Source organism: Propithecus coquereli, unplaced genomic scaffold (genome assembly GCF_000956105.1).
Source record: "Propithecus coquereli isolate 6110/MARCELLA unplaced genomic scaffold, Pcoq_1.0 Scaffold748, whole genome shotgun sequence".
Lineage (NCBI taxonomy): Eukaryota > Metazoa > Chordata > Mammalia > Primates > Indriidae > Propithecus > Propithecus coquereli.
Genome location: NW_012153596.1, coordinates 743,909 through 758,932, shown reverse-complemented (window position 1 = coordinate 758,932; position 15,024 = coordinate 743,909). Strand labels below are relative to the sequence as shown.

The 15,024-nt window shown below is 50.1% G+C and overlaps 1 protein-coding gene and 1 long non-coding RNA gene across 4 annotated transcripts in view; both read left to right on the top strand.

The window, feature by feature from the left end:
• Nucleotides 1-6,548, top strand: part of MECP2 (methyl CpG binding protein 2) — a 57,619-nt gene extending 51,071 nt beyond the window's left edge. For all 3 annotated transcript variants that reach the window (XM_012662029.1, XM_012662032.1, XM_012662030.1), the window contains 2 exons: nt 3,883-4,233; nt 5,329-6,548. In XM_012662029.1, the coding sequence (XP_012517483.1) occupies nt 3,883-4,233; nt 5,329-6,415 (1,438 nt within the window). In that variant the 3' untranslated portion in view covers nt 6,416-6,548. The remainder of the gene's footprint in view (nt 1-3,882; nt 4,234-5,328) is intronic.
• Nucleotides 6,549-7,332: 784 nt separating this feature from the next.
• LOC105824545 lies at nt 7,333-9,563 on the top strand. Its single transcript, XR_001138205.1, has one exon. It is a non-coding gene; the product is annotated as an uncharacterized LOC105824545 (long non-coding RNA).
• Nucleotides 9,564-15,024: the final 5,461 nt, after the last annotated feature.

Here is a 15,024-nt window from a genome sequence, read left to right as displayed (position 1 = left end):
CAGCACAATTCACTATTGCAAGGATGTGGAAACAACCCAAATGCCCATCAATTCATGAGTGGATTATTAAAATTTGGTATATGTATACAATGGAATATTAATTATAAGAAACGACAGTGATCTAGCACCTCTTATACTTTCCTGGACTGAACTTGAGCCCATTATCCAAAGTGAGGTATCACAAGATCGGAAGAACGGGCTCCACTTGTACTCACCGTCAAATTGGTACTAACTGTTGAACACCAGGGTGCTCACATGGCAGTGATGCTCTCCAGGGATTTAGGGGGATGGGCGGGGGGTAAACCCGCAACTAAAGGACACAGGGAGCATTGTAGAGGGGAAGGACATGCCTCTAACCCTCGCTTGGGTGAGGCAAAGACATAAAATGTAACCATAATGTTTGTGCCCTCATAATACCCTGAAATAAAAAAAAAAAATCACCGTATTATATTTGCTTCAAGTAATTTCAATTTGAAAGAACTGGAATGTTACAGATATTTAAAGGCCCTTTATTCCCCATCTTCAGTGCTATTAAAAGCTCATTTATTGTACACTTAAAAATAGTTAAAAAGGTAAACTTTGTTTTGTACATTTTACCACAATAAAAAAAAAACCTAAAAAAAAAAAAAAAAAGCCAGACCAACAGTTAATTTAGGCCCAAGTCAGAGTCTAAGCACAGGTGAGTTTCCCCTGCTTATGGGTAGGAGCTGAAAAACTGTTTTCTCTCCTTGACCTTATCCCCATCATTGTGGGTATAACACGCCACCCACCCACTCCTCGTCCAGTCTTCCCCTTCTCAGTCAATGGCACTGCTGTCCTCCCAGGCTTTGGAAGTGGTCCCTAACTCACCCCTGGCCCTCACCCCTACACCAGTCCACTGGCGAGCTCTGTCACTCCACCTAGACAGGTCCCAAATCTTTCACTGCCCCACGCTGGGCAGTGCCGAGACTGCTGCTAGAAGCTTCTCACAGGTCTTCCCTGTTTTCCTCTTGCACTCCCCTGGCTTTCTGGCACCACAAGATGCCCCAGAACCAGAATCACCCATTTCTCCTAGGAGCCAGTCTGGTGTATTTACTACCCTTGGAGTGTCATTATTGGCCTTAAAATATGTCCTACTGTGGGTGTCCAGAGCACTGTGGTCAAAAGTCATTTGAAATAAATCCTTTGTGGTATGTTGTCAGTTTGATATACAATTAAACTCTTCTGTTTGCATTCAACGTAATGGTTTGTTGCTTTTTAATTTTATTTTCAGTTAAGTAAACATTTACGTGATTCAGTAGTCAAAATTACACTCAGAGGCATGTTCCACTAGGTGTAGTAGGTCTTGCTCCTGTGCCTGTACCTTGCCTTGTTCTTGCCCACCCCATGAAGGGCACCACTTTCGCTAGTCCTGCTGTGTCCCTCCTTAATCCTTCTCCTCTCTCACAGAAAAAGTAGCATATGATACACATTTTTGTGCTTTGCTCTTCTCACTGGAAATCACTCCACAGCAGTTCTTAGAGCTCTTCTTCAGTCCCTTTGTAGCTTCACAGTACTCCAGTGTGTGGGTATACCACAGTTTATTCAAGAAGTCCCCTGACAACGGGATCCGAGACATCTGCAGCCTTCAGCTAGTAAAAATAATGCTATAGTGAATAACATCATGTGTATATATTGTTTGGCATTTCCAGGGGTGTGTCTTCAGCAGAGATTTCTGGAAGGCATTCTTTTGGTCGTGTGGTTTGTACTTGACCTCGTGGTGGTCAAGATATCTGGGAATACAAATGAGAGTTTCGAAGAGGCCAGACCTTTCCCATTTGTCCAGTGTTTTTCTCTGACTTCAGGACTGTCCAGGTTCCAGAGAGCGACCTGGCATTAAGCAGTGCTGTGGTAGATTGTGTGGAAGTGGTGATTCCTGTCTGTCTGCTACTCTGGCCTTTCGGCCCACTCTGCTGGCGAGCTCCCCTTCTTTCCTCCTTTATGGGGGGGGCTGCCTAGCGGGCCAGTCCTGAAGGCTGAAGGGGTGGGCTGCAGGCCACACCTAGCTTCCGAGGGTTCTTCCTCATTTCCCATTAAGAACCCTAAGACTCAGATATTTGAAAAGTGAGCTCTGTGCCAGAAGAGATTAGAAACCCCCACTTTACAGCAAGTAAAGGTACTCTGTGGGCTATGGGATGCATCTGTGTGTGGAACAGCTCTAGGTGACCCCAGCAGCCACACTCTGAGACCTAAATTGCTGGAGGAAGATACAGGATAGGGAGGAACTCGGGCAAGTCATAGTGAGGCCAAGATGTTCCATCTATTCTAGGACCTTGTTATTAGACTAGAGTCTCTCCTGCCTCCCCAAACCTGACATGACAATTCTAGAAAGGTGTATCCTCGTAGTTTCTGAGTCCTGGACCTAACCAGCCTTTGATAACTCACCCACCTCATTGGAGTCCTGGTTGCCTGATGGTGCTTGCCAGTGCATGCCATGGTGCTTTCATTGCACAGTCTTCACAGTGTAGACAAGAGGGGAAGTCACTTGGGGTAGACAAGGCAGTGACTGGCATTGACAGCCATGTGGGACAGGGGAGTTTTGGGGCTGAGAACACAGAGGACAGGAATAATTATGCCTTTTGCAAAATGAACTGCTAACTAAGGGGACTAGTAGGCAGCCACTTCTTTCCAAGCCTCCCTTGGCCTGTCCCACAGCTAAGAGCTGCAGGTGGTCGCAGTATTGCTGAGGCTCTGCAGTCCTAGAGAGCCTCATCGTGGCATACTCAGATGGGTCACTAGAACATCTTGGGCAGACGCTGATCTTGGGGCCTGGGGCCTCACAGTGGCCATATCTGAGGTACAAAGGAAGGGACCCTACCAGGCTAAACCGATGTGTAGAGAAGGAGCTGCTTCTGACAGCATAGAAGAACAGGGAAGTGTCCCACCATGGAATGGGGTGGGTGTTCTTCTGCACCAGCAGGAAGGGCACACATGGCTCTGCCGAGACCACACCTTTTTCTTTGCCCTTCCCTCCAAGTCTGCTATGGCTAAGACTGTTCCTGTAAAGGAACGTCTCGTGACAAAGACTCACACAACCTGGAATCACTTCTCTAATCTCATCAGAACCCTGGGCAGCAGTTCCTGGTTGCCTGAGCTAGCTGGTATTTATATAGTGCCCCTGTGCGTTTTCTCCCGTCATTCTCACAGTAAGGATGCCTCTGGGATGGGTTACCCATTGTTGAGATGAGGAAACTAAGGCACAGAATGCTAGGGCATTTGCTCAGCCCTGGCATTTTTGGGAAGTGGCAAAGCCAAGGTTTGAGTTCATGTTGGCTGGCTCCAAACCTGTTTGTTCTTTCCATGACACTGCACTGTGTGCCACGTCACGAGTGGGTAGTGCTAGACCATGTTCCATCAGTAAGTTGTAGTGTGCCTCATTGAGCACAAATTTGATAGATGTGTTAACACGTTTGAGTAAACCGAAAATACACCCAAGCCTGGGCCTTCATGAAGGGGACTCCCACTCCTCCCATTTTGGGTGGGTAGCTCCTTTTCCCCAGTTGTCAGCTGTCAAGCCCAGAGGCCCTTGGGGCGTGACTCAGAAAGTGGCCTCTGCCAGGTGGTATGCTGACAAACCACACAGTATTTCTACTCAGAAGAAAGACACCTACCTATTACAGGTCACTCACTCCTACAGTGCTAAGAGTGGGACTTGGGGGTGGCCACGGTTCAGGTCAACACCACCGGCAAAGAAATCCCTAAAGAAATCTTTGGGCCCCATTGTCCTGGGGAAAGGCATCAGGACCTGAGCATGCAGTGGCCTGGGGCCTTGCATGTGGTGGGGTACCCAAGCCTGCCCTTGCTCACTTTTTCTGCAGCCTGATGTGTTTTCTGTGATACTTATATATTTGTTTAACACTTCAGGGAAGAAAAGTCAGAAGACCAGGACCTCCAGGGCCTCAAGGACAAGCCTCTAAAGTTTAAAAAAGTGAAGAAAGATAAGAAAGAAGACAAAGAGGGCAAGCATGAGCCTCTGCAGCCATCAGCCCACCATTCTGCTGAGCCAGCAGAGGCAGGCAAAGCAGAGACATCAGAAGGGTCAGGTTCTGCCCCAGCCGTGCCAGAAGCTTCGGCCTCCCCCAAACAGCGACGCTCCATCATTCGTGACCGGGGACCCATGTATGACGACCCCACCCTGCCTGAAGGTTGGACACGAAAACTTAAGCAAAGGAAATCTGGCCGCTCTGCTGGGAAGTATGATGTATATTTGATCAAGTAAGTAAGGTTAACTCTTGTCTCTACAGGGTGGGGAGAGCTGGGTGGGTGGGAGGTCAGCTCTTTGCTGCTCATTGATCAGGAAAATGCGTGTGCATAACCCTACCTGGAGGGGACATAAATAATGACACCAAGACCAGGTATGCTTGGAATGACTATATACAGAGATGACTGCCCTGAGTGGGGAGTTCTTGGGGTAGCAAGCCCTTTGCCCTCTCCACACCTCAAGTCCTTGTCTGGAGATGGAATAGCAATAGAATCTACACTGATTTTGTTTTCCTCTGCATATCAGTGTTGAAAAAGCTGTGTTCTCTAACAGCCTCTGAGGAGAGACAGACAAGTTCCATGTGCCTTTCCAACTCTCCCTTTTGTATTTGCCTGGCTTTGGACTGACAGCTGGGCATTTCCTATTGAAGCAGAGTGACTGTAACTTCCAGGGTCAGAGGTTCAGAGGAATGGTAAAGAAGCACATATCAGTTCGGCCCCTTAAGTGATCCCAAAAAGGTTAGCAGTTTTCAAAGGACATTTGTGGACAGCCTCATTTTAATTCCACAGCTCTGAGAAGGTTGAGCAAAGCATTATCTGTTGAAACCAATTTCCAGAGAGGCTGAGCACCAGGCCTAAGTTCAGATACAGGAATATTCTGGTGGTGGATCAGGCCCAGGCCCAGGCACCAACCAGCAGAATGGCCCCCAGCCTGATGGGCTCCCATTATATCAGGCCTGGCCCCTTTGGTTGCTGGATTGTGGAGAGGCCTGGGGGTCCAGAGCAGCGGCCTTGGTGACAACAGGTCCTTGGAGGGCATCCAGACAACAGCTGTTGAGCAGCCAGCACCCAGCTGTTTCAGCATCGGAGCAGGCCATGCAAGTGCCCACTTCCACCAGGCGACCTGATTCCTGCCCATGCTGCATTGCTTCACATATAACCCTGGCTGTGCCCCTCTTTGGCTCATCCTGGCTTTTCCTAAATACGACTCTTATTTCAGTAGTAATGTCTATCAGAGAGTTTGTCACCACCATCCGGCTCTGCCCTATCTCTGACATTGCCGTGGAAAGCTTCTAATTGTTCTTTGTGTCTCTCCATTTATTCCCACAGTCCCCAGGGAAAAGCCTTTCGCTCTAAAGTGGAGTTGATTGCGTACTTCGAAAAGGTAGGCGACACATCCCTGGACCCTAATGATTTTGACTTCACGGTAACCGGGAGAGGGAGCCCCTCCCGGCGAGAGCAGAAACCACCTAAGAAGCCCAAATCTCCCAAAGCTCCAGGAACTGGCAGAGGTCGGGGACGCCCCAAAGGGAGTGGCACCACGAGACCCAAGGCGGCAGCGTCAGAGGGTGTACAGGTGAAAAGGGTCCTGGAGAAAAGTCCTGGGAAGCTCCTCGTCAAGATGCCTTTTCAAGCTTCACCAGGGGGCAAGGCTGAGGGGGGCGGGGCCACCACATCTGCCCAGGTCATGGTGATCAAACGCCCTGGCAGGAAGCGAAAAGCCGAGGCTGACCCCCAGGCCATTCCCAAGAAACGAGGCCGAAAGCCGGGGAGTGTGGTGGCGGCCGCTGCTGCCGAGGCCAAGAAGAAAGCTGTGAAGGAGTCTTCCATCCGGTCTGTGCAGGAGACCGTACTCCCCATCAAGAAGCGCAAGACCCGGGAGACAGTTAGCATTGAGGTCAAGGAAGTAGTGAAGCCCCTGCTGGTGTCCACTCTTGGTGAGAAGAGCGGGAAGGGACTGAAGACCTGCAAGAGCCCCGGGCGGAAAAGCAAGGAGAGCAGCCCCAAGGGGCGCAGCAGCAGCAGTGCCTCCTCACCCCCCAAGAAGGAGCACCACCATCATCACCACCACGCAGAGTCCCCAAAGGCCCCTGCGCCGCTGCTCCCGCCCCTGCCTCCACCCCTGCCCGAGCCTGAGAGCTCTGAGGACCCCACCAGCCCCCCTGAGCCCCAGGACTTGAGCAGCAGCGTCTGCAAAGAGGAGAAGATGCCCAGAGGAGGCTCACTGGAGAGTGACGGCTGCCCCAAGGAGCCAGCTAAGACTCAGCCTGCGGTCGCTACTGCCGCCACGGCCGCAGAAAAGTACAAACACCGAGGGGAGGGAGAGCGCAAAGACATTGTTTCATCCTCCATGCCAAGGCCAAACAGAGAGGAGCCTGTGGACAGCCGGACGCCCGTGACCGAGAGAGTTAGCTGACTTTACACAGAGCGGATTGCAAAGCAAACCAACAAGAATAAAGGCAGCTGTTGTCTCTTCTCCTTATGGGTAGGGCTCTGACAAAGCTTCCCGATTAACTGAAATAAAAAATATTTTTTTTTCTTTCAGTAAACTTAGAGTTTCGTGGCTTCAGGGTGGGAGTAGTTGGAGCATTGGGGATGTTTTTCTTACCGACAAGCACAGTCAGGTTGAAGACCTAACCAGGGCCAGAAGTAGCTTTGCACTTTTCTAAACTAGGCTCCTTCAACAAGGCTTGCTGCAGATACTACTGACCAGACAAGCTGTTGACCAGGCACCTCCCCTCCCACCCAAACCTTTCCCCCATGTGGTCATTAGGGACAGAGAGCAGTTGAGAGGACACTCCCATTTTTGGTGCCATTGGTGCCCTGCCTACAGCTCCCTCAGCTCCCCTCACCTCCCCCACTCCCAAACATGTTGGGACAGGGAGGTGTGAGGCAGGAGAGACAGTTGGATTCTTTAGAGACAATGACGGAGATGGCCAGTGGCTATGGCCAACGTGATCCCACCCGTGGTGGCACGAGTCTGGCCCCACACCAGCCCCAATCCAAAACTGACAAGGACATTTCACAGGACAGGAAAGTGGCACCTGTCTGCTCCAGTTCTGGCATGGCTAGGAGGGAGTCATCCCTTGAACTGCTGGGGGTAAACTGGCCTGAGCCACAGGAGAGGATGGCCCAGGGTGAGGTGACATCACCCATTCTCAAGGGACGTCCTCCAGTGGGTGTCGCTAGAGAGGCCATGGAGGCAGCAGGACAAGGCATAGACAAGCTGGCTCAAGGTTGGGGCCGGGCAGAGCTCTGTGGGGCAAGAGGGATTCCTAATCTCTCAAAGCAGTCTGTGACTGGTAGTTAGGGACTTAGTGGACAGGGCAGGGGGCAAAGGGGGAGGAGAGGAAAATGTTCTTCCAATTACTTTCCAATTCTACTCCTTTAGGGACAGCTTAGAATTATTTGCACTATTGAGTCTTCATGTTCCCACTTCAAAACAAACAGATGCTCTGAGAGCAAACTGGCTTGAATTGGTGACACTTTGTCCCTCAAGCCACCAGACGTGATGGTGTTCAGAACTACCTGGATCTGTATATACCTGCGCTTGTTTTAAAGTGGGCTCAGCACATAGGGTTCCCACGAAGCTCCGAAACTCTAAGTGTTTGCTGCAATTTTATAAGGACTTCCTGATTGGTTTCTCTCCTCCCCTTCCATCTCTGCCTTTCTTTCATTTCATCCTTTCCTTTCTTCCCCTTCCTCCCAGTTCATCCTTTCTGTTCCAGGCAGCTGCAGTGCCCAACCATATACCAAGCTGGCAATTGTCAGCTCCAGCCCCTAGAACTCTCCCTGCCCTTTGCCGTCCTGCTGCCAGTACCAGCCCCACCCTGTTCTGAGCCCTGAGGAAGCCTTGGGCTCTGCTGAGTCCAACCTGGCCTCTCTATGAAGAGCAAGAGAGCAACAAGGTCTTGCTTTCCTACATAGCCCCCTCTTCCCTGGTAAGAAAAAAGCAAAAGGCTTTTCAGACCCCGAACAATGAGCCTTTTCACCCTTCTACTCTAGAGAAGTGAGCTGGAGAAGCTGGGCCAGATTTCGTAGCTGAGGAAAGCACAGAGGCCCCCAGTGGCCTGCCAGAGTCATCAAGTGGCCCAGCAGGGACTCCCTGCCTCCTTCACATTGGCCTCACTCAGAGTTTAGCATAGTGCAGCAGGACAAGTGGACCCCAGAACCCAAGCCAGGACCAGCACCTGGGCTCCCAGCCCCTCATCTGCTCCTCCTTTTGTAATGGAAATGTTTTGCTTTTACTCACTGGAGACTGGGGCCAGAAAACCAGGCACTTCAATATCTGGTCCATGGGTGTGGTGTGGGGTTTAGAGGGTTGGGCTTGCTATGGGTTTTTATGATCAGTTTTCATTTGGGATCCCATCTTTTTAACCTCTGTTCAGGAAGTCCTTATCTAGCTGCATATCTTCATCATATTGGTATATCCTTTTCTGTGTTTACAGAGATGTCTCTTATATCTAAATCTGTCCAACTGAGAAGTACCTTAACAAAGTAGCAAATGAGACAGCAGTCTTATGCTTCCAGAAACACCCACAGGCATGTCCCATGTGAGCTGCTGCCATGAACTGTCAAGTGCGTGTTGTCTTGTGTATTTCAGTTATTGTCCCCTGGCTTCCTTACTACGGTGTAATCATGAAGGAGTGAAACATCATAGAAACTGTCTAGCACTTCCTTGCCAGTCTTTAGTGATCAGGAACCATAGTTGACAGTTCCAATCAGTAGCTTAAGAAAAAAACGTGTTTGTCTCCTCTGGAATGGTTAGAAGTGAGGGAGTTTGCCCCATTCTGTTTGTAGAGTCTCATAGTTAGACTTTCTAGCATATATGTATCCATTTCCTTATGCTGTAAAAGCAAGTCCTGCAACCAAACACCCATCAGCCAGGTCCCTGAGCCCTTCTACCCGCTCTGCTATTGACCTCCCGGCTTCACTTCTGACTCCTCCCCAGGAAGGGAAGGGGGATCAGAGGAGCAGGCGAGTCCTTCGGAACTCCTCTTCCTCCAAGGACAAAAGGCTCCTGTCCCCGCAGCAGCCTCACACTCCCAGCACCCCCAAAGGACACCTATCATGCAAGTGCAGCATCCAGCCAGGTTGTCACTGAGATGCTTGTTTTGGTCAGTTGGGTTTTTATGCATTATATTTAGTCCAGTGAAATGTGGCTCCTGGACCCGGTGTCAGGAGCTGGCTTCTTCATCAGCCGAGTGTGATCTGGTCCTGATAAGAGGAGTGCAGGGGCCCACCAGGCTCTGCTGACACCCATGACAGTTCATTCAAGGGCTGACTGGGCATTTGTGGTTGGGAACACAGCATTTGAGGTGTCGTTTTCTTTCGATTGGGCCCCCCCCCCACCTGCAGCTCCTTCACTCCCCGCTGCCTTTCCTTAGAGTTCCTTCCAAAGCTGCAGGTGGTGCCTGAGGCTCCTTTGGGTCTTCTCTCTTTCCCCGCTGTCTTCCCCATTCCCTCTTCTTCCCCAAATAAAGGCAGCACGGTTTATCACCCTGGCAGGCAGGGGCCCTATAGGTCCCATGCTGCCCCTGCCTCGGGGTCAGGTTGACAGGAGGTTAAAGGGAAAGCCTTAAGCCACAGGATTCTCACCAGCTGCGTTGGGTCCAGTTTTGGGGTGTGACCTCGATTTTGTCTGTACTTGAACACCGTGAAGATTGGGAGGCATTTTTCAGTGAAGTTGTGAAGAATACAGGAATGAGTTGACCAACAGCTTTCAAATACTCATGGGGCTAGGTCATTAAGGTCACATCCACAGTCTCCCTCACCCTTGTTCTAGTTAGTTACTACCTCCTCTCCTGACAGAAGACTGTATGTCCTCAAGCTCCTCCCAGGTATGCACATCCCGGCCCCGCCCTGCCTGTTGGTGGGCTTATCGTAACCAGTGGAATTGCCGGCCTTGACAATGCAATGAGCTGGGGACCCTTGGCCACAGCCAGGCTTTAGTACAGCTCCCTTGTGATGCTGTATTGCTATATCAAAAGGCACAGGGGACACCTAGAAATGCCACATCCCCCAGTCCATCAGTGCCATACTAGCCAGGGGCCCCAAGCCTCTCAGCTCACTGGATGGTAAGAGCCCAATACAGTCTGTTTGGTGGCATCATTCCAGGCCAGAGGCCACCAACATTGGAAATGGGAACTGGAGCAGCCCCAGATTTTCACCTGCTTCTCTGCCCAGCTTGTCATTGCTGTGACAGATCATGAAAGAAGGTAATAACCAGAAACAAACTGCCAAGTTTGATGGGGAAGGGAGTTTCCTTAGCTGACAGGATCTCTGAATTTTCAACAACTTTTAGTAAGTGGCTCAAACCCAAGAGAAAGCAAAAGGATGTGAACTGAATCCACCAAGTGGGATCAGCCGGATTTTGTTCAGCCCAAGTGGATCCTGACAGCTAGAGGTCTGTATCCCCTCTCTAACCACAGCCCCCTTTCCAGAGCATTCCAGCCAGGCTCTCTGGGCTGACTGGGCTGGGGGAGGTCACAGGCACCAGTCCTTTGAGAAGACCTTTGTGCATCAATTCTAGGTTGTGTTGTTGCCCCAAATTGATTTTCTGATTCAAGTTCACACCTACAGATCCTAGGACCAATGGCCTAGACTTCGGGGAATAAGCTGTTTCTAGAGCCCCTGGGGAGGATCGCATAGCAAGTCCCCCAAATTCTTGCCATGGAACAGGCCTGGAGCACCTGCGGCAGCACAGAAGCAGCAGCATCCCGTGTCTGAGGCAGAGGCCTGTGCTCCCTCCGTGCCCTCTTCCTGCTCTGCCTCTCTGCTGTCTGCATCAGTGAACTAGCTCCACTCTGAAGGGATTTGTTGATTCTCTCCATTTTTGTGTCTTTCTCTTTTAGATACTGTATCAGTCTTTAGAAAAGGCATATATAGTCTAATTGTTATAAATCGCTAGGATACTGCCTCTCCCATGGTCTAAAATTACATATTAAAGGGGGAAAACTGAACATTGAAACTAGTTCTCAACAATTTAGAAGGAAAACCTAGAAAACATTTGGCAGGAAATTACATTTTGATGTTTCTGAATGAATAAGAGCAAGCTTTTGCAAAAATGCTGATCTAAAAATACTTAGTGCTTGGCCTGAGATGTTTGGTGAGCGTTACACAGGCAAAGGCAAGTCTAGCCTGAAGCCTCCTGTATCTGAGGAGGTGGAACCAGGGGCCTCCTGAGACTTTGGGCCATTTTGTCATTGGCGAGCCAGTCTCTCCTTGGGTAACAGTCCCTGAGGATACAGCTTCTGACCCTGTCCCGTGTGGGTAGTATGAAGGTTAGCCTGGTCCCAAAGCTACAAGAGCCCAGCTCTTGGTATGGAAAGCGGAGCATTCACCAGTGACCCGGAAGGCCCAGCACCACCCTACTTCCTGCTCTCTTCTCATCGTGACAGCCTGCCCCCGCACTGATTTGTCAGGAAAACACCCAGGAAACTAGGAAGACAACTCTGCCTGTGGTGTGCCCTGCCCCTTCCTCTGGGGCTGCCCCTTGCACATTCCTCCTGCTTTGCTCTCCTTGGGTCTTGGGCCTCAGAGAAGTGGCTGTGTGGCGCGCACCATAGCGCTCCCCTCTCAACTGGCTCCTCACCCCAAGCCTCTCGCTGCCTCCCGAACTACCCTGCCTGCCCTGTCAGGAGGCAGAGGGAGGGCAGGTGTGAGGGCGGTGCAGGGAGGACACCCCCCACCAACTTTGCACAGGCAGAGCCCAGACCCTCACAGAAGGAAATCCCACCTTTGAATTGAGCATTTGGGAAACTTGCAAATCGCTTTGCTCCCCAGCTGCCCCTTCTGCCTTACCTTTCATCAGGTCCTGCTCAGCAGCGAGAGCTCCTACCCACCAATAGTCCCTCTCCACAGTGTGTGTGTGTCAAGTGGCAAAGCTGTGCTTCCTGGTAACCCTCATTATACCCAGTAACTTACAGACTGTATGCATAAGCCTGCTTTGTCTCCTCTATCCCAGGCTTTTGTTTTGCTTTTTAGTTTTGCTTTTAATTTTTCTGTCCCTTTTATTTAATGCACCGACTAGACACACAAAGCAGTTGAATTTTTATATATATATCTGTATATTGCACAATTATAAACTCATTTGCTTGTGGCTCCACACACAAAAAAAGACCTGTTAAAATTATACCTGTTGCTTAATTACAATATTTCTGATAACCATAGCATAGGACAAGGGAAAATAAAAAAAGAAAAAAAAAGAAAAAAAAACGACAAATCTGTCTGCTGGTCACTTCTTCTGTCCAAGCAGATCCGTGGTCTTTCCTCACTTCTTTCAAGGGCTTCCCTGTGCCAAGTGAAGGAGGCTCCAGGCAGCATCCAGGTTTTGCACTCTATTTCTCCTGTGCTTGTCAAAGAGGTCCCGAGATTCTGGGTGCAGGACAATTCACCTCCGTGGGCAAGTGCAAGAGCACTCCCTTGACCCACTGAAGTCCAGAATATAGTCAGCACAGCCTGGTCCCCTTCCACCTCTAGGAGAGGGGAGCTGGAGTCCACTGGGGTGGCCTGACTCCCCCCAACCCCCTTTCAGTGACCCGGTCAGGGTGAGCCCATGTGGAGAAGTTGGCTAGTAGGCCTCCCCACCAGTAGGGCTCGAAGCGGGGGTTGGAGGGGACATGGCAGGCCTGTCCTGTCTCTGAACCTGTGAGCTGCACCAGGTAGAATGCCAGGGACCCCAGAATCTTGTGCACCAGTCCAGTGAGTCCCTCCAGGAAGTAGTGAAGACTCCAGAAATGTCCCTTCTTCTCCCTCATCCTATGAGTAATTGCATTTGCTTTTGTAATTCTTAATGAGCAATATCTGCTGGAGAGTTTAGCTGTAACAGTTCTTTTTGATCTTTTTTTTAAGTAATTAAAAACACCAAAAAAAAAATCCAAAAACTTGTTCTTCCAAAGCAGAGAGCATTATAATCACCAGGGCCAAAAGCTTCCCTCCTTGCGTTATTGCTTCTTCTGAGGCCTGAATCCAAATGAGAAATGGTGGAGTGGCCAGGCTACCCTCAAGCCTCTTGGAGGACCAGGCCTGGGGCAGCCTCTGGGCCCGCATCCCGGGGCCTGCTCCAGCATGCGTTCAGTATTAGCCATGGGTCTCGATGTTCTTTCCCACCTAGCCTGGGGTGTGGGCAGAGGAGTCCGTTGCCGCTGATGTTTGGTCACTAACAGGTGGGTGTCCGCGTGTGTCCACGTGCGTGCTCTCTGACTGACATGAAATCAGCGCCCGAGTTAGCCTCACCCGGTGACCTCTAGCCCCGCCCAGATGGAGCGGAGCCCACCCGGTTCAGTGTTTCTGGGGAGCTGGACAGTGGAGTGCAAAAGGCTTGCAGAACTTGAAGCCTGCTCCTTCCCTTGCTACCACGGCCTCCTTTTCTGTTTGATTTGTCACTGCTTCAATCAATAACAGCTGCTCCAGAGTCAGTAGTTGATGAATATATGACCAAATATCACCAGGACTGTTACTCAATGTGTGCCGAGCCCATTCCTTGTGCTGGGCTCCCCGTGTATCTGGACACTGTACTATGTGCTGTGTTTGCTCTCCTTTCCTTCCTCCTTTGCCCTTTCCTTGTCTTTCTGGGGTTTTTCTGTTTGGGTTTGGTTTGGTTTTTATTTCTCCTTTTGTGTTCCAAACATGAGGTTCTCTCTACTGGTCCTCTTAACTGTGGTGTTGAGGCTTCTATTTGTGTAATTTTGGGTGGGTGAAAGGAACTTCGCTAAGTAAATCTCTTCTGTGTTTGAACTGAAGTCTGTATTGTAACCATGTTTAAAGTAATTGTTCCAGAGACAAATGCTTCTAGACACCTTTTCTTTATAAACAAAAGCATTTGGAGGGAGGGGGATGGTGACTGAGATGAGAAGAGAGAGCCGAAGCGCTGATTCTGCCCACATCAGCCAGAAACCACCCAAAGAAGTTAAGCCCCGGAGCCCCATTCTGAGCGAACAGACTGAATAGCTGATGTGTTGCCATTTTCAAAGTCAAAGCAAAACCAGTTTTGGTTCCGCCCAGTGGATTGCTTTTTGCTTCCCCTCCCCTGAAATCATTACTATCATTCGTTATCTTTAAGGAAAGACAAGGTTGATCCTTTGAGGGGAACCAGGAGGGGATATGTATGCAGAGCTGACATTGCTAAAGAGGGAGGGAGGATGGGGTGAGCACATGGCTGAGACGCTCCACTGTGGGCACAGGTCAGACATATGTTGGCAGATAGACTGGCCACTCCCCACCTGGTGCAGCTTTTCCTGGACAGGGTGTGCATTCTCATCTCCAAGGCATGCCCCATGGGCATTACCACTGGAGACACTTCTGTCACACCCCACCCTGTCCCCCAGAGCACAACACTAACCTGACGTCTGTAGTCCCCACGATCCGGGGCAATAAAATGATGGTGGAGGGGCCTGCTCTCTCTTCGCTGTCATCCAGTCCCCAGCGAAATTTGGACATGAGAAACCCCCTTCCCTTTCTATGGCAAAAACAGATCCTTCTCAGAGAGGCCATTACCCTCATTCGACATTGTTTTGGGCTCCCATAGTGCCTGGTGGCCCCTCCTCTGAGAGGTGAGGACAGTCCTGACTATAGTGAGCATGTGCACATGGGGTATAGTAGCTGGAGGAAATAGGCAGGGTGTCTGTCCCATCCTGAGTCGAAGTCATACACCCATGTGCCAGCCTGGAGGTCAAGGTTTGTGGACAGTGCTGCCAGTGTCACAGGCCACCCTGTGCAGAAGGGAGCTGGCTCCAGCCCAGAAACCCATCTGAGGTTGGGAGAGGTGCACTTGGGGCACAGGGAGAGGCCGGGACAGACTTAGCTGGAGATGTCTCTAAAAGCCCTCTATCGCATTCACCTTCAGTTTTTGTGTTTTGGGACAATTACTTTAGAAAATAAGTAGGTCGTTTTAAAAACAAAAATTATTGATTGCTTTTTTGTAGTGTTCAAAAAAAGGTTCTTTGTGTATAGCCAAATGACTGAAAGCACTGATATATTTAAAAACAAAAGGCAATTTATTAAGGAAATTTGTACCATTTCAGT